This window comes from Molossus molossus, unplaced genomic scaffold (assembly GCF_014108415.1).
Source record: "Molossus molossus isolate mMolMol1 unplaced genomic scaffold, mMolMol1.p scaffold_m16_p_10, whole genome shotgun sequence".
NCBI lineage: Eukaryota > Metazoa > Chordata > Mammalia > Chiroptera > Molossidae > Molossus > Molossus molossus.
In genome coordinates this window covers 62583641-62608674 of record NW_023425345.1, presented here as the reverse complement: position 1 = coordinate 62608674, position 25034 = coordinate 62583641, and the positions used below count along the sequence as shown (strand labels likewise).

General features: G+C 41.0%; 1 protein-coding gene across 1 annotated transcript in view; it reads left to right on the top strand.

Moving 5' to 3' along the window:
* KCNMB4 (potassium calcium-activated channel subfamily M regulatory beta subunit 4) overlaps positions 1-25034 on the top strand; it is a 67196-nt gene that overhangs the window by 15216 nt on the left and 26946 nt on the right. The window contains exon 2 of the mRNA XM_036252564.1: positions 20257-20384. Within this exon, the coding sequence (XP_036108457.1) occupies positions 20257-20384 (128 nt within the window). The remainder of the gene's footprint in view (positions 1-20256; positions 20385-25034) is intronic.

The following is a 25034-nucleotide window of genomic DNA, read 5'->3' as shown; positions in this document are numbered from 1 at the left end:
CCTTATGGGGTTCCCTTTGTAGGTAACCTGTTGCTTATCTCTTGCTGCTTTTAGGATTCTCTCTTTGTCTTTAATTTGTGGCATTTTAATTACTATATGTCTTGGTGTGGGCCTGTTTGGGTTCTTCTTACTTGGGGCTCTCTGTGCTTCTTGAACTTGAATGCCTTCTTCCTTATCACCAAATTAGGGAAGTTTTCTCTCACTATTTTTTTGAATATATTCTCTATCCCTTGCTCATTTTCTTCTTCTTCGGGGACTCCTATGATGCGAATATTATTACGTTTCCAGTTGTCCCATGGTTCTCTTAAGCTGTCTTCCTGTTTTTTAATAGTTTTTTCCTTTTGTTTTTCTGATTGGTTGATTTTTTCTACCCTGTCTTCTAATTCACTGATCCGGTCCTCAGCTTCCTCTACTCTGCTTTTTAAACCTTCCAATGTGTTTTTCATTTCGGATATGTCATTTTTTATCTCTTCTTGTTGGTTTTTAATTTCCAATTGGCTTATTTTCAGTGTCTCTATGTCCTTACTCATGCTGTTCAGCTTCCTCAAGATCATGGCTCTGAATTCTAGCTCTGTTAACATGCCTAATTGCTCCACATTGATCTCATCTTCGGTGGAGGTCTCTTGCTCTTTCATTTGGCTTCTGTTTCTGTGTTTCACCATTTTGGCTATCACTGTGGGCTTTGGAGCCTGTCAAGTTCTCCCTGTGGGTGTTGGTGTTCTGCTGTTTGTGGCTCCCTCTCCTGTGTTTAGAGGAGCGAGGGAGGACCCACGTTGAACACCACTGTCAAGTCTTACTTTCCTGGTTAAAGTTGCCAGCCCAGGAAAGGTACTGTTATCCTCTAGCTTTTTGCCTGGAGGCTAGCAGTAGAGGTTACTTGATGAGTTTTGGGTTGTCAGTTGATTGAAAAACTCCCTCAGGTGCTTAGCACAAGGGGATTTCCCGAGGGTGGGGCAGATGCTGGTCGTTAGTGAGCCTCAATTAGCACTTCAATGGCCCACAGGGTGGGGTTGGATCTCCGAGGGAGGGGCTGCTGCCTCTCCTCAGAGCCCTGGGAAGGAGCAATGTGGCCACCGTCCCGAGTGGCTGCACTCAGCCAAAGCTCTGAGCGCCCTCCAAACCCCGAGTGTCCCGAAACAGTTCCAGTCCAGTCCGCCCTCCCTCTGCCGGAGCCCAAGGTGAGTGGCTGTGGCTGTTTCAGCCTCTGTCCTGGCTGCGCTGTGGAGCCGCCTGGGAGTGTAACCCACGGGCGCCGCTTATAGCTGAGGCCGCTGCCGAGCTGCCGACCGTGGGCTCCCAGCCCCGTCTCGCGCCTTCGCAAGCCTACCGGGATGGAGTCAGTGTCCCTCGTTGTATGGTCCTTGCAAGCTGCTTTTCTGTTGGTTTTTCCCGTCGATTTGTCTGTGTTATAGTTGTAATTCCAGTTTGGCTCTGGGAGACAGTCTGTGTAGCTCCGTTCACTCCGCCGCCATTTTTTCCCATCTAGCATGTACATTTTAAAACACATTCCCAACATTGTACAACCATCATCACTATCTGATTCCAGAATATTTTCATCAGCCCCCAGAAGAAATAGCATACGTTATTAGTACTCACTCCCCATTCCTCCAACTTGGGTATATCATCCTTTTTATATGTTCCTAGATTTGGTTTGCTAGCATTTTGTTGAGGATTTATATATATATTCATAAGGTATACTGGTTTGTAGTTTTCTTGTGATGTCTTTGCTTTGGTATCGTGGTAATAGCGTAAGTTGGGAAGTGTTCTCTCCTCTTTCATACACCATGATGAAGAGAGATTTATTCCAGCAATGGACGGTTGGTTCAAATGCTAAAATCAATCAACGTATTACACCTTATTAATAGAATAAATGACAACAATCACATGAATATATCAGTACATGCAGACAAAATATTTGACAAAATCCTTTCATGATTAAAAAAAGAAATCAGTACAACAGGAATAGAAGGGAACTTCCTCCACCTGATATAGGGCAACTATGAAAAACCCACAGCTAATATTCCACTTGATGATGAAAGACTGAAAGTTTTCTCCTTAAGATCAGGAACAAGACAGTGGTATGTGCTGTTGCCTCTCCTGTTCAACCTTGTACTTAGAAGTTCTAGCCAGGGCAATTAGGCAAGAAAAAGAAATAAAAGACAGCCAAATTGGAAGGGAAGAAATAAAACTATCTTTATTCACAAATTACATGATCTTGTATATAGAAACTTCTAAAGACTCTATCCACTGCCAAAAAACCCCAGCTATTAGACCTATTAGATTCAGCAAGGTTGCAGAATACAAGAGCAACATAAAAAATTATTGTATTTTTATACACTAGCACTAAACAGGAAGAGGGCATAGAATAAACAGAAATAAATGGTGATGGAAAAAAATAAAATATGCTTTTAAAAATTAAAAAATATTAAGAGAATACAATTCTATTTATGATCAAAAAAATAAAATACTTAGGAATCCATTTCACAATTTAACCAAAGAGTATAAGATTTGTAACCTGAAAGCTACAAAACACTATTGAAAAAATTTTTAAACTTAAATAAATAGAAATATATTCTTTGTGGATTGGAAGATTTCAATTGTAAAGATGCCAATACTCCCCAAATTGGTCTACAGATTCTTTATAATTCCTATCAAAAACTCAGCTAGGTTTTTTTTTTCCAGAAATTGACAAGCTGATCCAGAAATTCATATGGAAATAAAAGGACCCATGCTGCCAAAACAAACTTGGAAAAAGAGGACAAAATTGGAAGACTTGTACTTTTAATTTTAAAACTTACCAGAAAGCTACAGTAGTGAAGACTGAGAAGTACTGGCATAAGGATACACATAACAATCTATGGAATGGAACTGAGAGTCCAGAAATAAATTGATTTAAAAAAATTTTAATTGATTTTTGAGAGAGAAGAAGGGTGAGGGAGAGAGAGAGAGAGACAGAGAGCGAGAGAGAGAGAGAGAGACAGAGAGCGAGAGAGAGAAACAATGATTGGCTGCCTGCTGCACATCCCCTACTGGAGCCCAAAACCTGAGCATATATCCTGACTGGGAATCGAACCAGCAGCCTCTCTGTGCATGGGACAATGCTCAACCAACTAAGCCACACAGGCAAGAATGGTAATTGATTTTTGGCAAGGGTGTCAGAGCTGGGAAAGCAGTTTTTTCAACCAGTGATGCTTGAAAAACTGCATATCCAAATGTGAAGAATGAAATTGGACTTCTACCTCAAACTATATAAAAAATTAACTCAATATGGATTAGAGACCTAACTATAAGAACTAAAACTATAAAGCTCTTAGAATACACATAAATGTAAATCTTTATAACTTTGAATTAGACAGTTTCTTAACTATGACATGAAAAACACAAACAACCAAAGGAAAAATAGATAATTGGACTTAAAATTTAAAACATTTATGCTTTAAAAGACATCATCAAGAAAGTAGTGATTCAACTGAGAAACCAAGGCTCTTCAAGTAACTACAACTAATAGTCTCCAGGCAAAAAGCTAGAGGATAACTGAACCTTTCCTGGGCTTGCAAATATACCCAGGAAAGTAAGACTTGACAATGGTGTTTAACATGTGTCCTCCCACACTCATCCAAACCCAGTAGAGGGAGCCACAAACAGCAGAACACCAACACCCAGAGGGAAAATTTGGCAGGCTCCAAACCCACTGAGATAGACAAAATGGTGAAACAAAGAAACAAACTCCAAATGAAAGAACAGGAGACCTCTACTGAAGATGAGATAAATGAAATACAGTTAAGCAAGTTATCAGAGGTAGAGTTCAGCGCCATGATCTTGAGGATCATGAGTAAGGACCTCAACACCATAAGATATAGAAACATTGCAAACCAACTAAGTGGAAATGAAGAATGATATAGCAGAAATAAAGAACACATTGGAAGGACTAAACAGCAGACTAGAGGAAGCTGAGGACCGGATCAGTGAATTAGAAGACAGGGTAGAAAAAATCAACCAATCAGAAAACCAAAGGAAAAAACAATAAAAAAGCAGGAAGACAGCTTAAGAGAACTGTGGGACAACTGGAAATGTAATAATATTTGCATCATAGGAGTCCCTGAAGAAGAAAATGAGCAAGAGTTAGAGAATATATTTGAAGAAATAGTGACAGAAAACTTTCCTAATTTGGCGAAGGAAGAAGGCATTCAAGTTCAAGAAGCACAGAGAGCCCCAAGTAAGAAAAACCTAAACAGGCCCACACCAAGACATATAGTAATTGAAATGCCACAAATTAAAGACAAAGAGAGAATCCTAAAAGCAGCAAGAGATAAGCAACAGGTTACCTACAAAGGAACCCCCATAAAGTGCTCAGCTGACTTCTCAACAAAAACAGGCTGGAAGGGAATGGCATAAAGTAATCAAGGGCATTGAAAAACAAGGATCTGAATCCAAGACTACTCTACCCAGCAAGGCTGTCATTCAAAATAGAAGGTCAAATAAAGAGCTTTCCAGACAAAAAAACAGGCTAAGGGAATACATTAGCACCAAACCAGCACTGCAAGAAACGTTAAAAGGACTTCTGTAGTTAGTAGAAGAAATAGGAAGAAAAATAGAACCACACTAAACAAAAATGGCAATAAATAAGTACATATCAATAATCACCTTAAATGTAAATGGAGTGAATGCTCCAATAAAAAGACACAGAGTTGATTGGATAAGAAAGCATTACTCATATATATGTTGTTTACAAGAGACCCACCTCACAACAAAAGACTCACATAGGTTGAAAGTGAAGGAATGGAAAAAAAATCTTTCAAGCAAATGGAAAGGGAAGAAAGCTGGGGTAGCAATACTCATATCTGATTAAATAGATTTTAAAATGAAGACCATCACTAGAGACAAAGAAGGCCACTGCATAATATTGAAAGGATCTATCCAAAAGGATTTACCAAGGAAGATATAACCTTGGTAAACATATATGCACCCAATATAGGAGCACTAAAATATATTAAAAATATATTAAAAATCTTCTGGAAGACTTCAAGGGAGAAATCGACAGCAATACAATCATAGCAGGGGACTTCAAACCCCACTGACCTCACTGGATAGAGCCTCTAGACAAAAACTTAACAAGGAAACAGAGACTCTAAATGAAGCACTAGACCAAATGGATTTAATAGATATCTATAGAGAATTACACCCCAAAACTACAGAATTCACATTCTTCTCAAGTGCACATGGGACATTTTCAAAGATAGATCATATGTTAGGACACAAACTAAGTCTCTACAAGTTCAAGAAGATTGAAATCATATTAAGCATCTTCTCAGATCACAATGGTGTGAAACTAGAAATCACTTGCAACAAGAACATGCAAAGACATTTGAACACGTGGAGGCTAAATAGCATGTTATTAAACAATGAATGGGTTCCCGAGGAGATCAAGGAAGAGATTAAAAACTTCCTGGAAACCAGTGAAAAGGAGCACATAACAACACAAAATCTATGGCATAGATTGACCTGGAGAGTATTGTCCTAAGTGAAATAAGTTAAGCAGAAAAAGACAAATATCACATGATCTCACTTATTTGTGGACTATAATGAACATAACAGTCTGAGGAACAGGGTAGACCCAGAGACGTAAAAGTAGGGTACAGACTGACAACCCTCAGAAGAGGGGGGAGGGGAGGGAAGAGATAAACCACAGAACTTATGTGCATGTATGCATAACTGATGGAGAACAAAGCTGGGGGCGGGGTGAGGGGGATGGGGAAGAGGGTATCAACGGGGAAGAAAGGAGAAACATCTGTAACAAAAAATAAATTAAGTAAAGAAAAGAAAAGAAAGTGGAATAGACAACCACAGAATGAGAAAACATATTTTCAAATATTATACCTGATGAGGGTCAGATATCCAGAATATATAAAGAACTTTCACAACTCAACAACAAGAACAAAAAAGGCAAATAACCCAATTCGGAAATAAGCAAAAGATGGGAATAAATATTTTTTCCAAAGAGGGCATACAAGGGGCCAATAAGCACATGAAAATATGTCCAAAATATTAGCCATTAGGGAAATGCAAATCAAAACCACGTTGAGATACCACTAGAATAACTAGTAAAAATAAATGTAAAAAGACAGTAACAAGTGGTGAGAGTGTGGAGAAACTGGAACCCACATACATTGCTGGTGAAAATGTAAATGATGCAGCCACTCTGGAGAAAAAATGGCAGTTCCTTTAAAAAGTTGAATGTAGAGTTACTATGTGACCCAGGAATTCCATTCCTAGGTATGTGCCCAAGAGAAATGAAAACACATGTCCACATAAAAACTTGTATATGACTAAGTCATAGCAGCAGCATTCATAATAGCCAAAAAGTGGAAACAACTCAAATGTTCACCAGCTGATGAATGGATATATAAATGTGCCATACAAAGAATATTATTTGGTTAGAAGAAGGAAGGAAATATTGATACATACTACAACATAAATATTTTAAAAACATTAGCATTGAAAGAGAAATGACAAATTTGGGAAAATATTTGCACCATGGTAGAGAAATGATTCAAAACTTAATGTGAAGAAATCTTAGCAATGAATAACTCTTCAGTAGAACACTAGATGCGATGGGTATTTTTATGTGCGAACTTGACTGGGCTAAAGGGTGCCCAGACAGCTGGTAAAACATCATTTCTGGGTGTGTCTTTTAGGGTGTTGCTGGAAGAGAATAGCATTTGTATCGGTAGACTCAGCAAAGAAGATCCACCCTCACCGATGTGAGTGGGCATCATCCAGTCTGTTGAGGACCTGAATAGAACTGAAAGACAGAGGGAGGGCAAATTTGCTCTCTGTTCTGAGTCGGAACTTGACATTGGCACAGAATTACACCACCAGCTTTCCTGGGTCTCCATCTTGCAGAGAGATTGTGGGACTTCTTAGTCTCCATCATTGTGTGAGCCATTTCCTCATAATAAATCTCTTTCTATATGTCTATTTATATCCTATTGGTTCTATTTCTCTGCAGAGCCCTGACCAGGCAAAAGCACGAACAGGCAGTTCAATGAAGAATTACAACTGAAACATGAAAAATATGTGTAATCTCACTAATACCCAAAGAAATAATCAATACAATATTGAGATACACATTCTTTTTTTTTTTTTTTTTAATCCTCACCCGAGGATATTTTTCCATTTTTTGCACAGATAGAGTGGGAGGGAGAGAGAGGAAGGGAGAGAGAGAGAGAGAAACATCGACGTGAAGGGACACATCGAGTGGCTGCCACCCGCACGACAAACCAGGGACGGGGACAAACTGCAACCGAAGTACGTGCCCTTAGCGGGAATCGAACCCGGGTCTCTCCGGACCGCAGGCCGACGCTCTAACCGCTGAGCCAAACCGGCCAGAGCGAGATACACATTCTTCCTGTCTGTCAAGTTTACAATTATTACATTAGTAAGAACATGATGAGGTCGTGGACAGTTTTGCGCATTGCTGGTGGGAGTGTATTGTCAGAGAGCCCCTGGAAATATATACCCAAATCCTGAAAATACATATATTATTTTCCTAGGACTACTATAACCAAGTACCATGAACTGGGTGGCTTAAAGCAACAGAAATTGTTCTTTTATGCTTGTGAAAGATAGAAGTCTAAAATCAGTGTGTCAGAGGAGCCATTCTTCTCCTGAAGGCTCTAGGGAAAAAATTCTTGCCTCCTTCTAGCTAACGGAGGTTGTGTGCAGCCCGCGGCATTCCTGGGTTCGGAGCTGCCTCACTCCAATATCTGCTTCCTCTTCACATGGCCATCCTCCAGCTGTGTGTCTTTGTCTCTCCCACTCCTTTCTCTTACAAAGACAGCAGTCATTGGATTTAGGGTCCACCCAAATCTTCTGTGACCTCATCCTAGCTAATCACATTTGCAAAGACCCTGTTTTCAAGTAAGGTCACATTCTGAGGTTCTGAGTAGAAATGAATTTGGGGGAGGACATTATTCATCCTGGTACAATATGCGTACTCTTTGACACAGTAAAACTATTTTGGGCAATACATCATAAGGAAAAAATGATGGAATTGTTGAAAGATGTAGCTATTAATGTATTTACTCGCAGCACCATTAAAAATTGAAAAACAGCCCTGGCCGGTTTGGCTCAGTGGTTGGAGTGTCGGCCTGCGGTCCAGAGAGACCCGGGTTCGGTTCCCGCTAAGGGCACGTATCTCGGTTGCAGTTTGTCCCCGGCCCTGGTTGGGTAGTGCGGGTGGCAACCACTCAATGTGTCCCTTTCACGTCGATGTTTCTCTCTCTCTCCTTCCCACACTATCTGAACAAAAAATGGTAAAATGTCCTTGGGTGAGGATAAAAAAAAAAAATTGAAAAACAGCCCTGGCCAGTTTTTCCCAGTGGTTAGAGCGTCACCCACAGACCAAAGAGCCGCGGGTTTGAGTGCGGCAAGAGCAGTACCTTGGTTGTGGATCATTCCTGGTGCTGATCGGAGTCGTGCGGGAGGCAACCAATCGCTGTGTCTCTCTCACATCGATGTTTCTATCTCCCACCCCCTTCTACTCTATCTAAAGGTAAATGAAAAAAAAAAATACCCTCGAGTGAGGATTAAAAAGAAAAATGGAAGAACATCTGAAACAACCTAATGTCCAATAAAATGGTACTGGTTGAAGGAATTGACATAGACATACATTTATGATGAAAAACTGCATTTATGATAAATTATACTATAGATAAATATTTTTTGACAAAAAGGATGTTTTTGGTATGTTATTGACAAAAAAGTAGGTTACAAAACAGTATGATTCCATATTTGAAAACGTAAAATGTGTTTGTGTTTATGTATTTATTATATATACATATACACACCAGTAGTTTTTAAATTAACTTTATTGGGATGATAATGGTTAAGATTCTATAGGTTTCAAGTGTAATTCTGTGATACAATATCTGTGTATTGCATTGTGTGCCCACCACTCAAAGTCAAATCTTCTTCCATCACCATATATTTGACCCCCTTTACCCTTTGCTGCCTCTCACCTCCCCCCTTCCCTATAATAACCACAATACTGTTTGTTGTCTGTGTCTATGAGTTTTTATTTGTTTGTTTTTCTTGTTTGTTCATTTGTTGCTTTCAGTTTTATATCCCACATATGAATGAAATCATGGTTCTTAACTTTTTCTGTCTGACTTATTTTGCTTAGCATGATATCCTCAAGAACAATCCATGTTGTCACAGATGGCAGCATTTAATCTTTTCTTATGGCTCAGAAGTGGGTATTCCATTGTATGCATGAGCCCCATCTCCTTTATTCAGTCCTCCATCGAAGGACACTTTGGTTTCCATGTCTTGGCCACCAGGAATAATGCTGCAGTGAACATAGGAGTGCACATATCTCTGCGAATACATGTTCTCAAATTTTGGGGGTAGATACCCAGAAGAGGGGTTGCTGGGTCATATGGTAACTCTATTCTAAATTATTTGAGGAGCCTCCATGCTGTTAGTTTTCTTCTCCAACAAAGATGGCTTACTTTTCTAATGAGAGAAAACCCAGAAATATTACTTTAAAATAGGTGCTCTGTGAAATACATGGGAAAAGACTAAGTAATACAGCCTGGAGGATCTGTGTAGTGAAGATGAAGCTGTCTGCTTGAGAGAGCCAGTGTGTTGTCCTTGCACCCCCATCTCACCCACAGTTTATGTCGCTACAATCCTGAGGGAATGGACAAGCTGCTTCTGCAGCCCCCTTTCGGGGACCGTCCTGGGCTTCTCTGACAGTGTCCGGGCAGGGCAGGCACCCAGATACTGCCTGGTGCTTACACCTGAATCTAGATGTGCACCTGTAAGCCAATCACTTAACCTCTTGATCCTCAGTTTCCTCACAGATAATATTTAACATTCCAAGAAGGCATTATTGATAAATACTTGTGGAACAAATAAACCTTAGCATTTGCATTTGTAATTACTGAGGCGTCAAGTAGGGAACATTTCACAGATAAGGAAAGACGTCAGGGACTTTGTCATAAACTCTATTTGTAATAATGAGGCAACAGCATAATTTCTGATATCAATATCTCCAACTCTCCATTCCTTAATCTTCACAGCTGGTGGGAAAATACCTACTTGTATAAATTGCTACAGATTGCATTATTACAAATGCTTGTAGAATCATTAATTTGACAGATATTTATGGAGCATCTGCATGTGGCAGGAGCTACTCCAGGTTCTGGGCTGCGGTGGTGAAGGAACTTGCTGCTGGGTTCGAGCTTTCTCCTGGTGCCAGCGGCAGAGGACTTCCCTCGGTGAGGTGGTAGGTGTGCACCCTGCTTAGATTTGAGTGGTTCTGCCTCCCGGGCCGTTGAGCTGTGCTTCAGCCAGCTTTATCGTCCATGCCCATGTGAGATGCTGAATGTCTGAATGTCCGTTTTCCAGTTAATGCTGAACACTTGGACCTTTAGGGCTTTTTAACTGATATTTATTTGATTTTGCAGAGCAGCTTGGTGGAAAAATTAACAATATTCAGTTAAGGCATTAAAATACCGCATAGTTTCAAAATTCCCACTGGAGATATGCTGAGCATTTTCAAGGTGTGAAGAATTGTTTTTTGTTTTGTTTTGTTTTGTTTGTTTCAGAAAGATAAGGTCAGATATGAATCCTCACCAAGTTTGGTTACCAGAGAAATGCTCTTCAAAAACACAAACTTAGAAATAAGAATGAGGAAATAAATGGAAATAGTTAAAATAATTTCGAGTGAATGCTTTGATCAATTCCATGCCAGTACGTTTGAAACCACAGGATAATATGGCGATAAACTTCCAAACTAAAACAATCTAATAAAGAGTTTAAAAAAATAGACTAATTACCATATCGGAAAATTATAAAGTTTTCAATAGAACTACTGTTGGGACTCCTCTGTCCCAACCCCTTTTGATACCGTTAGACAAATGTTTTCAACTATTTTTACTTTTTTTCTCTAGTATTTACCTCCATGTTTCTAAATGGTAGGCTTGCTGATCTACTATTGTCAGCCTTTGATGAAATATGAGGATTTATTTAGCTTTCTTACAATATGCCATTCCACCCCATTTGTCCTCCCTTCATCCTTTATTTTTTATTTATTTATTTTTTTGAAACCTCACCCTAGGATATTTTTCCATTTATCTTCAGATAGAGTGAGAGGGAGAGAAAGAGAAACATCAACGTGAGAGAGACACATCGACTAGCTAGCTGCCTCCTGCACGACCCCAACCAGGGCCGGGGATGAATGGCAACTGAGGTACGTGCCCTTGACCGGAATCGAACCTGCGGTTCATTGTTCTGTGGGCCGACGCTCTACTCTTGAGCCAAACAGGCCAGGGCCTCCCTTCCTCCTTTAAATATGGGCCTGTCCTAAATGTTGGCTAAATGATTATTGAGTGCTTAACCTCTCTTAACTATGTAAAGTATCATTAATTTCTATACCTTTTCTTGACCTAATAATCATCCCCTTTGCGTGTTTTACTTTCCTATGTACTTTTTCTTCTCCAAAGTTCTCCCACAGAATTGAAAAACTCCTTTGTACACTGTCTTTCATATGCTTATTCATAGTAGGTAACCATGTTGTTCCACTTTCTTCTCTTTTAAAACAATTTCCTGGGGACACCCCTTCAGGATTCCTTCCTCCTACTGCCCCAACTGAACTGGTTGCACCTTAGGTCTGCTCTCTTGGGTACTCTGTTTCCTTGACCCCATGTCTTTCTCTTTCTCGGTTTATACCTTTGTTTTGGTGGAGTACGTCCTCAAGGAGCTTTCTGAGAAAGGGCGCATGGGAAGTACAATTTAGATCTTACGTATTTATTAGAGTTCTGTTTCTGAGAACAGAAATACATTCTCTTCAGTTTAATCAAAATACAATTTATTGTTAGCCAGTGCCCATAAATCAGTACAGATCTCACTGCATCATTCCTTACCAGAAAAACAATCAGAAATTCTGTTCAAAGTTATGTTCACTGAGCTCAATTTTTTCATCGGCCAATATTGGTCGTAGGCTTCAGGAACCCCTAGCACACTGCAGAGTACTCCTGTGCATGTCCTCGTATGAGAAAAACAGGTCTAGATTGACAGCTGCATGAAGGACAAGTTGGGGAAGGCGAAGGTGCATCGGGAATGTGAGCCATTTGCTTATGAGACTTATTTGCTTGCAGGACCTGCTTCATCCTTGTAAACCCATCCTTATGATTATTGGGTCACATAGCTCAGTAGACAGCGGATAATATGGTGACTTGATGTCCCATGTTCAGGCATTCAGACCCCACTGGCACTCAGTAACAAACCGGTGGTTTCTCAAATAGACAGTAGTGTTTGCCAAAGAAAGCATGTGTTTGCTTTATGCTCTCAGCGCTCTCTGTGGACGTCGTGTGTCCTCCCATACGGCACTGACCCCTTGGGTGCTACTGGAGGCACCGAGCCACAGCGGTGAATCCGGGGAGCTTTCAGGAGCCTGGAGCAGCTGGAGCGATTCTCCTGCTCCCACTGCCTCTGAAAGCTGGTGGTGCCACGGGTCACTCACTGGCCCATAGTGCAATCCCAAACATTGCTGTATGTTCCTTCCAAAACATGAAGTGGCCCACCAAGCATTGTGCCTCTTTCTTAGTTTTAAGGAACAGCAATCTGTCTTTCACTTTGAAGGGAATATCCAGAAATTCCCTGCACTGCTAGACCCCCAGAAGCATCACTGAGGTGGCAGGCCCCTGAATGTCCCACCCTGTGGCACACCTGTGCTTCACCAAGGAAGCTAGGGCACTTTGTATTTCCTGCTTCTCAGTTTCACCCACGTTCTAGAAAAGGGAAGATCAACCCATATTTCTAAATAGAAGAGTGTCAATGTCACATGTGAAATGGGATAATATTAGAGCAGCCATCTTTGGAAAATATGTTCTGCCACAAATAGGAAGCATCCGTTTCTCTTCATCACCATCTATCAATCAAGGTTCTAGGGAACTTATCATGGACAGAGTTTATTGGCCTCCTTCATGCAGAAATGATGGTTGTAATATTTCATTAAATATGCACACATGCACCCACACATTGGGTTTGTGTATCTTACAGTACACAGTACAATACACAAATAATGTCATCACCAAGGCATATCCGAATGCATGCATGAGCATTTAGCAAAGTTTTATTTCATTTCAGTGTTCTTTGTGGTTGTAAGAGGACTGGCCATGTCCTCAAGGATTTTGCATTATGATCATAAGCCATTGAGCAAAGTTTTACATGTACTGTCATGCTTATTATAAATAATAACTATTCAGTTTCTTCCAGATTAAAAAACTTCTGGTTTTGGCCTGACTTGGTCTATTTAGAATTGATCTTGACATTTGGCAAGACAGTGTAATCTTATTTTCTAACTTTAAAGCTGAATGAACTGTTTTCTCTTGAAAGTGGAATGTCATTCCACTTTCTCAGCTTTAATAATATCACCAACCTTAGCAGTCTGCTCAGATTCAGAAGCTAAGTGAGTATTACTAACTTACAAAAAAATGTGGATGTAGTATTAACTCGTGATAAATTATAACTAAAGGAGCACTGGTGGGTGGAATACTCTACAGGAGGGACTGAGCAACTTTTCAGAGAAGCATTTAAGGGAAGAAGAACAATTCTTCTGTGAGTGGTGGTTCAGATAATTTGGGCATTTTCTATCACCATAGTCCAAGCCCCTATACTCCAGCACCTTAGATGACTCACTCTTTCTGGAACATCTGTACACAGACTCTTTGCACGTTGCGTTTCTTCTTGGACTGTTACCTTCCCAACCCGGTCATTCATTGAGTAGCAAACTCCACGAAGACATAAATCCAGAGTCATCTCTTCTGTGAAGTCTTCTCTCAAAAATCTCAACACTCCAAAGCCAAATCTTCACTTCCTCTTCTGTGATCACAAGCCCCGTTGTGAATATGTTTCTGTTCCTTCACTGCATGCTCCTGGGAAGGGAGGCAGGAAAGGGTAAGGAGTGAGCAATATCTCATCTTCGTTTCCTGTCCAGTACTCAGCAGTCAAGAGTGGTTTGTTGCCTACATTATCATTTCTAAAACCTGTCATTCTAGGGGAGGAGAGCTATTAAAATGCAGATTCCTAGTCCTACTGAGTCAGACTCTCAGAAGGTAGATCTTTTTGACAAGTAGTTCACAGACTGTGGATACTGACAAACACCACTCTGCTCCTGCCCAGCTCAGAAGAGCTTATTTGAGCTTCTGTTCTAAGGTAGCCTTGCTTTTCACATTTTCTGAGCCATTTATTTGACCTTCAACTTCTTCCACAAGATTATTTACATTTAGCTTTTTACATTCTGATGCAGATATACATTCTGGAATCACTTGCCCTAGAACTTAACTTTTTAGCTTATGTATAATTTCATAGATCAATTAATCTATATTCATAAGGGGTGTGCGTGTGTGTGTGTGTGTGTGTGTGTGTGCGTGTGTGTGTGTGTACATGCTTATGCATGCAGTAATGAAGTCTTGAGGCATGTGAAGCATTGTGGAGTTTATAAATGGCTGAACTACACTTTTTATTCCACAGTGCTTTTCTGATTATACGTTTATATTACCAAAAAGTCATTAAAGTTACAAATCATAGCTGACATAGAGATGTCTTAAAGGATTTCAGAAAATGGGGGATTTTGGATTAAAATATAATCAGACTTATTTTCCAGTAGATAATGTTTTAAGAATGTATTTTCTAACCAAGTTTATTTTGGAAATTATTTCATCAGCTAAACCCATTCTAATATTACGTCTTTCAATACTACCCTCCCTACCCAAGATAAGTCAGGAAAGAAACTGGAGAAAAAAGCCGGTTTCCCCATTTCTGTATCTTAGATAATGTCTGACATAGAACCCGGTCCCTAATGTTTGGTTAAATGGATCACGTGTTTTGTGCTGTGTGGTTTTTTAAATGAGTCAGTAAAGGAAGAAAGTGAGTGCTGCCTACTCTGCCCACATGATTGAAATGCAATCCTCAAGGCACTACTCACGGAAAGAACCCACTTGAGAAGAGTTCTATTAAAATGTAAATCCATTGTGGCTGGCTGAAAAAGCATGCTAGTATACATCTTGATAAACCCTAAAATAAGATAATGGAAAATAAGTAATAATAAGTATGTAATCAAATATTCTATATCAAGTGATTATAGTGTCTTCCCTTAATAAACTCACTGGAAGGCTTTACAATAATATACTCAGAATAGCCCACTCAATCCCATCAACATTGTTCGTGAATGCAAAAGTCAATTATTTCCCTAAAAGGTAGGCATTAAACAAATCTGTCACATGCCTCTTTTTCTCCTGGCTTTTACAATTTTTTATTTTATTTTTAAATCAAATTTATGGGGTGATATTGGTTTCTCCTGACATTTTAAAGAAAGTGATTTCATGCAAGTTTAGGCAGCAAAGGACACAGACTCTAGAGCAACAGTGATTTTAGAAGTTGGGACATGCTGCCTTTGCAAATGAAAAACCATAAAGGTCAGAACTGTGTGAAGTTTCTCCAAAGGAATGCTCATTGTCCTACATGACCAAAGACATTGTGTTTATAAATTCACCTCAGTAAAATTACATCCATAGCACTGAAAACCAACCCTGGAGCCAAACTGAGACAGGAGGGAATAAGCAAAGGTTTCTGCGTTTCTCTGAGAAAGTACCAGGACAACAAAGGACTGCAAGAGACTGCGTTAGCCCATTAGTCCTCAGGAGGGTGACACCGGTCTCATTCCCAACGAGTCATTATACTGATTCTCCAAGAGACGGATGCAAAAATCGGCTTATCTCCCTGACCTCCAAATCAGGGAATGCCAAAGACAAAACTGGGAAGCCCTAAAGATAGAGATGTGGGAGGCAGTGTTGTGCAGTGGTTAGGAACACTCTGCAGCCTTTACATTTGCTGTTGCTACCTAAGGATATTTTTCTTTCTAAATTTATTTTCTTTATTGATTTTTAGAGAGAAAGGATGGGAGAGGGAGAGAGAGATAGAAACATCGATGAGAGAGAACATCGACTGGCCACCTCCTACATGCCCCCCACTGGGGATTGGGCCCACAACCTGGGTATGTGCCCTGATCTGGAATCAAACCTGTGACCTCTTGGTGCATGGGTCGATGCTCAACCACTGAGCCACACCAGCCGGGCAGAAAATTTTTCTTAAACCCCTCTGCCCCGCAGTTTACTCATCTGTAAAATGAGGGTCATTATAGTATTTGCTCATTTGGATAAAATGAGATTTGGATTAATGAGATGCTTGACACAGTCAATGAATGCTAGCCAGGATCATGACAGTGATGGTGGTGGATGTGGTGATATCATGTACCTCATTTTTTGTGTCCCTCTCTCAGAGGACAGAGAGTCACGGTGGAACTGCTATTGTGTCTGGAAACCCGTCAGGCTTGAACAACCGAGAAAGGAAAGGCGTTTCTGTGACTGAATTTATTATTTTGGTTCCTAGAACACTGCTTTGAAATTTCATTTATAGCTTATTTAAAATTTTTAAAAGTCTACGCTGATCCACTTAAGTAGAAATGAGAAGTCTAGGGAGAATCTGAATTTGGCTCCACAGAAATTTTAAAGGTAACAAACTGGAGAACCAAGATCCACGAGAATGAACAATAATGATTTTTAAGAACATAAAATGTAGCCTTTAAAATATTTTCCTTTCAAGGCGATGTGAGCTTTAAAAGTAACTAGAGTATTATAAACTCGTGATTTAATCTATGATCCTCTTTGGAAAGAATGCAGTTCATGAAAAGATGACTTGGATTTTTATTTCAGGTTCGTTTCCCCAGTGAAAAAAGTACTTTGCTTCCAAAAATCCATTCACACTAGTTCAGAGTTTCCCAAAGGCAAGAAACATTCCTTCGATCCCACGTGAAACCAGAACATACCTCAGACTCAGTGGAAGCTTTTGTCTGACCTTTTCAGAAGCATGTAGGCGTGCTTCTCCGGTCACGTCATAGAGTTATTGGCATTTGGTAGAGGCCTTTCTTTTACCCCAAATATTAAAGAATTCAAACTGAGTTAACTTGTAAATTTTAGAAATCTGCTTTAGTTACATTTGGCTGTTGTTATTCTCTAGACCAGTGGTTCTCAACCTTCCTAATGCTGGACTCTCTAATCCAGTTCCTCCTGTTGTATGTGGGCGTATGTGTTTTCCGATGGTCTTAGGCGATCCCTGGGAAAGGGGCGGCGACCCACAGGTTGAGAACCTCCGCTCTAGACTGTTCAGTATCACGCCTTGTGTTGCGTATGCCCACTGAGCTCTCCTTCCTAAGAGCACACACAGTTGACACCTATTCTTGCCTTATAAGCTAATTTACCATGACATAGAAATGTTTTAGTAGAGGGAAAGGAAATGTCTGCACTTTATTGGAAATAAGTAATAGAAAAATCTGAGTCCCCTTGTGAACATTTCCTTAATGCAAAGTCCAGACCCGCAGAAAGGACCTATGGTGCTGTCCTTTCTGCTGGCTGGAACGTGACGCAGCCAGGCTGCCCAGCATGTGCCAGGGTCAGGGTCTCTTCTGGGACAAATACTGCAGTCGTGTCTGTAGTCCTGCCTTCTGCTGGGAACTTTCTTGGTATACCTCCAAGAAGAGAATCGTGGAACTGTAGAGCTAGAATTATTTTGGAGATGTTACTGATTTTTTAAAAAATGAAATCTAGAGAAAGGATGTTATTTATTCAAGCCCAACACCTAACAACTAGTGGGACTAGAGCCCTAGCTCATGGTTTCCGTTGTTTCTAAGCCCGACTGCTGCTTTGAAAGAATTCAGAATTTCACAGAAATTGTTAGCTTTATATTACTGTTATTAATAGAAATGGAACTATATATGCAGAAGATAAATATGCAGTGATTCAATCATTAAAATAATACTGTTTGCATAACATGAATTTGCTCTATAGAAGAGAAAATAACCACATTTACTAAAGTTTAAAATGTGTTTTTTTAAAAAAGTTTAATCATTGTGAAAACCGCTTTATTCTTGAATAAAAATATATCTGAGTGTGTTATTTGAGTATAGTTGGTATATATGTTAGTTATAATAGAGTCAGGTTTACAATATAGCATTTTTATTGTTTACAATTTGGCATTTTTATACCTTACAGTGTGATTACCTCACTAATTCTAATAATCACTCATTACCATGCAAACTTCTCATAGTGCTATTCACTATATTTCCCTTTACCTTCTTTTACCCTTCCCACTACCCCCTTCCTTCTGGTCTCTGTTTCTATGAGTTTGTTTTTGTTTTGTTTTATTTGTTCATTTGTTTTGTTTTTATAGATTCCACATATAAGTGAGACCATACAGTATTTGTCTTTCTCTGCCTTACTTATTTCACTCAGCATAGTACCCTCTAGATCCATCCATGTTGTCACAAATGACAAGATTTCATTTTTTACTGCTGCATAGTATTCCAGTTTGTGTATATATGTGTATATGTGTGTATAGCACATCTTCTTTATCCATTCATCTATCAATGGATTCCTAAGTTGTTTCCATACCTTGGCTATTGTAAATAATGCTGCAATGAACATAGGAGTGCCTATATTTTTTCAATTAGTGTTTTTGTTTTAAATAAATACCCGGAAGTAGAATTGCTGGGTTTTAAATGTGTTATTATTAATTACTCTACCAGCATTTTTGAAACTTCACTGTTAGCAGGCATGGTTCGAAGTATGAAGATAAAATAAAAAAACAGGTATAGCCCTTGTCCCAACTTGCCAGAAGACTGGAGAGGCATAAAAGAGAAAGGATGACACTCTGATTCTAGCAGCGGTGAGGGTGAGTGTAACACCTATGGCCACACGAATGAGCGGGGCTTAACTATGGAGTAAGAAGGAGAAGGCTCCCCAAACAGGCAACACCACAACTGTGTCTTGAAGGAAAGGGACTCCGGAAAAAGGCATCAAAAGGAGTAGAACAGCCTGTGCCAGACAGGTCGCTGTGACAGCAAGTGGCAGATTCAGGGAGTGGGTCTTCTACATGGCTGCATCCCAGGCTTCATTGAGGCCAAGGACCGGCAAGGATCAGACCATAATGAGCTCTGTGCATAATGCTCAAAAGTTTGTATTTTACCAGAAAATAATGGGAAAGTATTGATACAGTATATGTTCTAAAATAATATGACTCAAATCATACTATAAAGTGAATAGATGTTTTTTTCTGCTCCTTTCTATGAGATACCTTGGTAAAACATCTGAGAGTACATTGTGATCAAATGACCAGAATCGGATTCCAGTTGTGGAGTTGACAGAAACCTCAGTGTCCTCATCTGCAAAATGGAGACCAGCATAGGGTTGTTGTAAAAGTACACGACTTAAATCCTGTTAAGCGTCTGTGACAGTGTCCGGCATGTTATAGGCACCCGGTGACAGTAAGCCAGCATTGTCTTTATCGTGATCATCATCTTTATAAAAGGCTGAATTGGAGAAAATGGATGAGAATGCCGAGGGCTAATTTTAACATCTAAAGTTAAGAGTAATTTTCCAATTCTGCTGAAACTCTATTGCTTAGTAATAGAGTCCCTTCAGGAAGAACTCCTTTGTCAGAGGCATGGCTGGGAAAGGCACTGGTTAGCGGAACGCACTGAGCATGTTCTTGAGAGAAACTCTTCTGCTGATTCTGTTGTCCAAGAAAATGCAAGAAAAGGAACCGGAGTGTCATCTGTTGAGAGCGGTGTCTGAGAAGAATACACACTTGATTTGTTGGTTGAAGGGGGAAGAGGAAAATAGTAACGTCCATAGAGACAAATTGGAGATAAATTAACTCTGTGTGTGTGTTTTCCTCCTTTGTTGATTGGCAGGCTCTCAGATAGAGTGAGTATGCTTTCAGTTTGCTGTTAGATTGTAACTAGTTGTTTATAAAATATCCTTATACTGTAAGAACTGAAAGTTATTTCTTGCTGTATTTTTGTTATCAGGATATTTTCTGTAATGGTGCCAAATTGGAAATTTGAAATATGCAGCAGGTCCTCAAAACACGTTATTTCGTTCCATGTTGTTTCATTAAAACGTTGATGAGATGACCTAGGAACCTAACTCTTGCTTACATCGGTTGGCCTGTGGTAAAACTGGTTGCAGTTCCAGGAACCTGTCAGTGACATTGAGGATGTACTCTAGTTTAGTTATTCAAATTTGCTTGTATTAAAATCCAGCCACATAATGTCATCTCTCTAGAAGCAATGGACCGTGTTTCAACGTTCTGTGGAATAATACATTACTCTTTGTTGTTCTGTTTTGTTAGTGCTCCTACATCCCTCCCTGTAAGAGAGAAAATCAGAAGAACTTGGAAAGTGTCATGAATTGGCAACAGTACTGGAAAGATGAGATTGGTTCCCAGCCATTTACTTGCTATTTTAATCAATTTCAGAGGTAAGCCGATATTTACATGTACCTATTAAAAACGTGTGTAGCCTTTGTAGTTTTACACTATGTGGTATTCACAAATCATAGATTGTGCTCACTTGAAAAATATGTGACATGGGGATTGTCTCAATTCTTTCCATCACGTAGTTAGGGAAGCCCCCTCTTACTCTACAAGATGGGAGGCATGTAAAGACTCTTCAGGCAAAACATAAAACAGAGAGAGAGAAAACTTGTATCACACTAAGAAAGTGCCTTAGGTGGGATCACTGTGTCCTGGCAGTGTTCCCTGAGGGTTACAGAGTAACGTACACAGGGTGAACAGCGTTAGGGTGCAGGTTTGTCAGCATCTTGAACTGCATCAAATACTCTCCTTTTCCTTTCTATTCTGACAAATTACCAGTGAAATGAGTTCATACCGTTAAAACTGTATCTGACTTAGAGCTCTAGCTATGCCATGTAATAATGGTGCCTCGGACTAGAACACGGCAGTACCCACCCGGGTTAATCACGGTAATTTATCCACCAGTCATTTATTGAGTATTCACAACATCTTGTTGTACATCTCCACTTGGATGTTCTACTGTTATGTCAAACTTTCTTTTCCTCCAATGGTCATTCTTTTAGAGAAGGGCGCTATCGTCCACTTGTTAATCTAGTCCAGAAACCTTTGAGTGGTTCTTAATTCAGTTTTCTTTTTTATACGCTAGGACCTGTCTTATGTTGATTGTGCCTCTAGGACGTCTGTTCTTTGCCTTCCCTGTGCCATGGTCTTGGTTCAAATCCACATTATTTCTCAACTCCGTTAATGCAATAGTCTTTTTTTCTCTTTTTTATTAAATGTATTGGGGTGACACTGGTTAACAAAATTCTACAGGCTTCAGGTGCACAACTCCACAACACATCATCTGTATACTGAATTGTGTGTTCACCACCCCAAGTCAAGTCTTCTGTCACCATTTATCCTCTCTATACCCTCCTCCACCCCCTCCCCTTGTAAAGTCGTCTTCCAAAAAGTCCTTCCATCTCTACCCTGTCCCCACTACAAACCATTCTGCATGCTGCTGCCAAGGTGATCTTTCTAAAACCTGAGACTAATCAGGTTACTCCTCACAGTTTTGAGTAAAACCCAGATATCTTAGCATGGCCTGGGTATCAGGTACCTATTGCTGTGTAACAAACCACCCTAGATCTTGCAGCTTACTACAACAATGATGTTATTTATTTAAAAAAAAATATTTTTTGCCCTAGTCGGTTTGGCTCAGCAGTTGGAACGTCGACCTGCTGACCAGAGAGTCTCGGGTTTGGTTCCCGCTAGGGGCATATACAAAAAATACATACTTTTATTTTCTTGATTTTTTAAAGAGAGAGGAAGGAAGAGAGAGAGAGAAACATTGATGTGAAAGCACAACATCAATCAGTTGCCTCCTGCACGCCCCCCACCAGGGACCAAGTTCACAACCTGGGCATGTACCCTAACTGGAAATCAAACAGCAACCTTTCTGTGTATGGGGTGATGCCCAACCACCTGAGCCACACCAACCAGGGCGATTTTATTTATGATTTGGTGGGTTGACTGGGAGGTTCATTTGTTGGTCTCGCCTGGGCTCATGGGCAGCCAGATGATGCCTAGAATAGCGGCGTGGCCCATAAGGTCCTCTTCTCCCACATGCCCAGCACTTGGTGCTGGCTCGGGCGGCACACCTCAGTTCTTCCCCAGCCGGCCTCTCATTCTTAGTGGCTAGATCACCTTCCTTACAGTGTGGCAGCCTCGGGACAGCAGTTCAAGACCAGGCCTTTGCTCTGAAACTTGTATAACATTACTTCTGATGTTCTGTTCATAAAAGCAAATCATGATACAGCCCAGGTTCATGGGATGTGGAAATAGACTCTGCCTCTTTTTTTAAAAAATATTTTTATTGATTTTTTTTTTTTTAGAGAGAAAGGGTGGGAGAGAGATAGAAACATCAACATGAGAGAGAAACATCAATCAGCTGCCTCCTGCACGCCCCCTACTGGGGATCAAGCCCGCGACCCTGGCATGTGCCCTGCCTAGGATTCGAACCAGGACCTTTTAGTTCATGGGGTGATGCTCAGTCCTTTGAGTCACACCGGCCAGGCTAGACTCTGCCTCTTGATAGAGAACCTCCCAGTCAACCCACCAAATCATAAAGGTGTTATGTCTTTATTTAATCTATGATGGCATACAGACTGCCACCTCACCAGCCCTATCTCCATCCTCGTACTCTTTGCAATAGACTTTCTGAACTATGTGCAGTTCCCGGAATACCTTATTCTTTTATATTTATAACTTTTAATTTGCTTTTTCTGCTTCTTGACTGCCTTGCTGGAGACTCCTCAGATCCCACCTTCTCTGGGCTGCTCTGCTTGATTGCCAAGTTTGATTTAGTTCTTTATCAGTTAGGGTGCCGTCGGCTGCAGGGGAACCCAAAACCGCGGCTCGAAGCGCCATCAGCAATTGGGAAATTTATTATTTCATACGTCAAGAAATGTGTAAGTGGACTGACATTAGGTGTTCGATGCAGTGACTTGGCAGCAGCAAGAACCCTGTTCGTTCGTAGATCTCAGCTCTGCGCCAGGGTGCTCCCCGGTGACCGCAATGTGGAGTAGTGAGCCTGCTACAGACCGAACCACTGGGAAGAGAGAAGCATTGAACATAGGTAGTAACCAAAGCAAAAGTGAACACACCCTGGAGAAAATGAGACGGGATGAAACAAAAAGGTTAAGAAGTAGGGATTTTTTTCTGTGAGGCAGGAGCTGAGTAAGGGAGAGTAAACGCCAGCAGGCAGGAGAGTTGGCTGTTGAACCCGGGACTGTGAATTGGGTGAGCCCTGTGCTTCGGCCCCTGCCCAGGAACCGGTTTCAGACTGTGAGCCTCCTAAGGGCAGTTCTGACCAACCTGCACTCTCCACTCAGGTTCTGAGTCCCCCAAACAGGGGCGCCTCCTCAGAGGGCGTGACGTCAGAATATCCTCAGCACCCAAGCAAGGACTGTTCCTCGAGTGGGGAGAACTCGATGAAAACAGCCAGCCCTGCATTCTAGGCCAACTCTGTTAACTTCAGTGGCAGTCAAGTTAAGCCCATCGTACCTCCCCCAGATGGATGCTCATTCCCCATCCATCATCTCCCCGTCTCATCCCCGCACTGTTGGGGTGTAGATAGACGTGGGGGCGTCTGTCACAACCCAGCAGCACTCGAGACATGATTCTAAGTGACTCCGGGAAAACAGAAGGTTGGAGTTTGGCTTTTTCACCGTGACATATGCCAGAGGAAACGAGAGAGCTGGTTGGCGGTGGGGAAGTGGCAGCTCCTGGTGCCGTCTTCTCCTACCACCCTTCTTACTACTGCTGACTGCGGGGTAAAAACAGACTCCCTGTAGGCTCCCAGATGCTCTCGGCAAGATGAACTTTGTCTTTCAGGTAACCTTTAGGCTTCACGCACATGCAGGAAATTAGGGAGAATGGTTATCAGGAAGTTTCTGTTTTCAAGAAAAGGGTGTTATTTTTTAAATTGAAGACAGATGATTGGAGTCTTCGCTTTCCACTGTGTAAGCCTCATTGAGGAGAGCGGTTGTCAGGAGTAGAATCTGCAGTGGCTAGAGCAGCCACCAACGCCATGCCTGTCCCCCTGTGGTCACCCCGCCCCTGCACCCAGGAAGGATGCCAAGGGCTTGGTGGAGCCTGGCACCGGCTGCCTCCATTCCTTCTCAGACAACCTTTCAGCTCTTTGCCTCCTTCAATCTTGGGCCCAAAATCTCCTTCCAATGTGTAGACTTTTGTTTTGCACATTTTCACATAGGTGAGGCCACGCCTACCCTCCAATACCATTTTTGGTCTCTTACCCTTTCCCAGGCTTTTCTCAGCAAGACCTGAATTATGCCCCTGTACCAAGTATGTTTTGAAATCTTCATTCCAGTGCTAGGAAACTTCTCTGTAGTCTGTCTTCTCATCCAGTTCCTCTTGAAGGGGAGATGTCCGTGGGAAATGCTTGCTCACTCCTCAATTCCTTTTGGATCTGAAGGCCAGAGGAGCAATCAGTCTTTTTTTTTTTTTCTTTTAATTTCCCCTCTAATGGAGAGTATAGTATTTTTCTATACAGATTTACTGATTAATGCTTTATTTTATCCTGAGTGCACAGAGCAGGCTTACACACACACACACACACACACACGCACGCACACACTCGTCCAATGAACAAACCCAGGCGCACCCCTGGTTTCTTGAATTCATCTGCTGGGTTCAGGCCCTCACTGTTTCTCATCCAGGTTGCTGACATGACCTTCAACTGGTCTTTCACCTTTGGCCTTTCTCGTTTATCATCCGCACTGTACTAGGTTTTGTTTCGCTTTATCTAAACCTCTATTCGATCTCGACACAATCCTGATTAAGTTTTCTGCCATCTTGCTGTCTGTAGGACAAAGGGCATGCCCTTCTGATTCCAGCTTCAACTTCTGCTATTCCATTATGTGCCAGTCACAGGGAAACAAACAAACAAAAACAAAACAGGGGAAAACAAAACAATCAGCCACGGGCCCTGCCCTAATGGAGCCTGTAGTCTATCATCACACCATTAGAAAATTACAAAGTAGGGTAAATGCTATGGAGGAAAAGCTGAGGGTTCTACTATGAGATATTCTAAC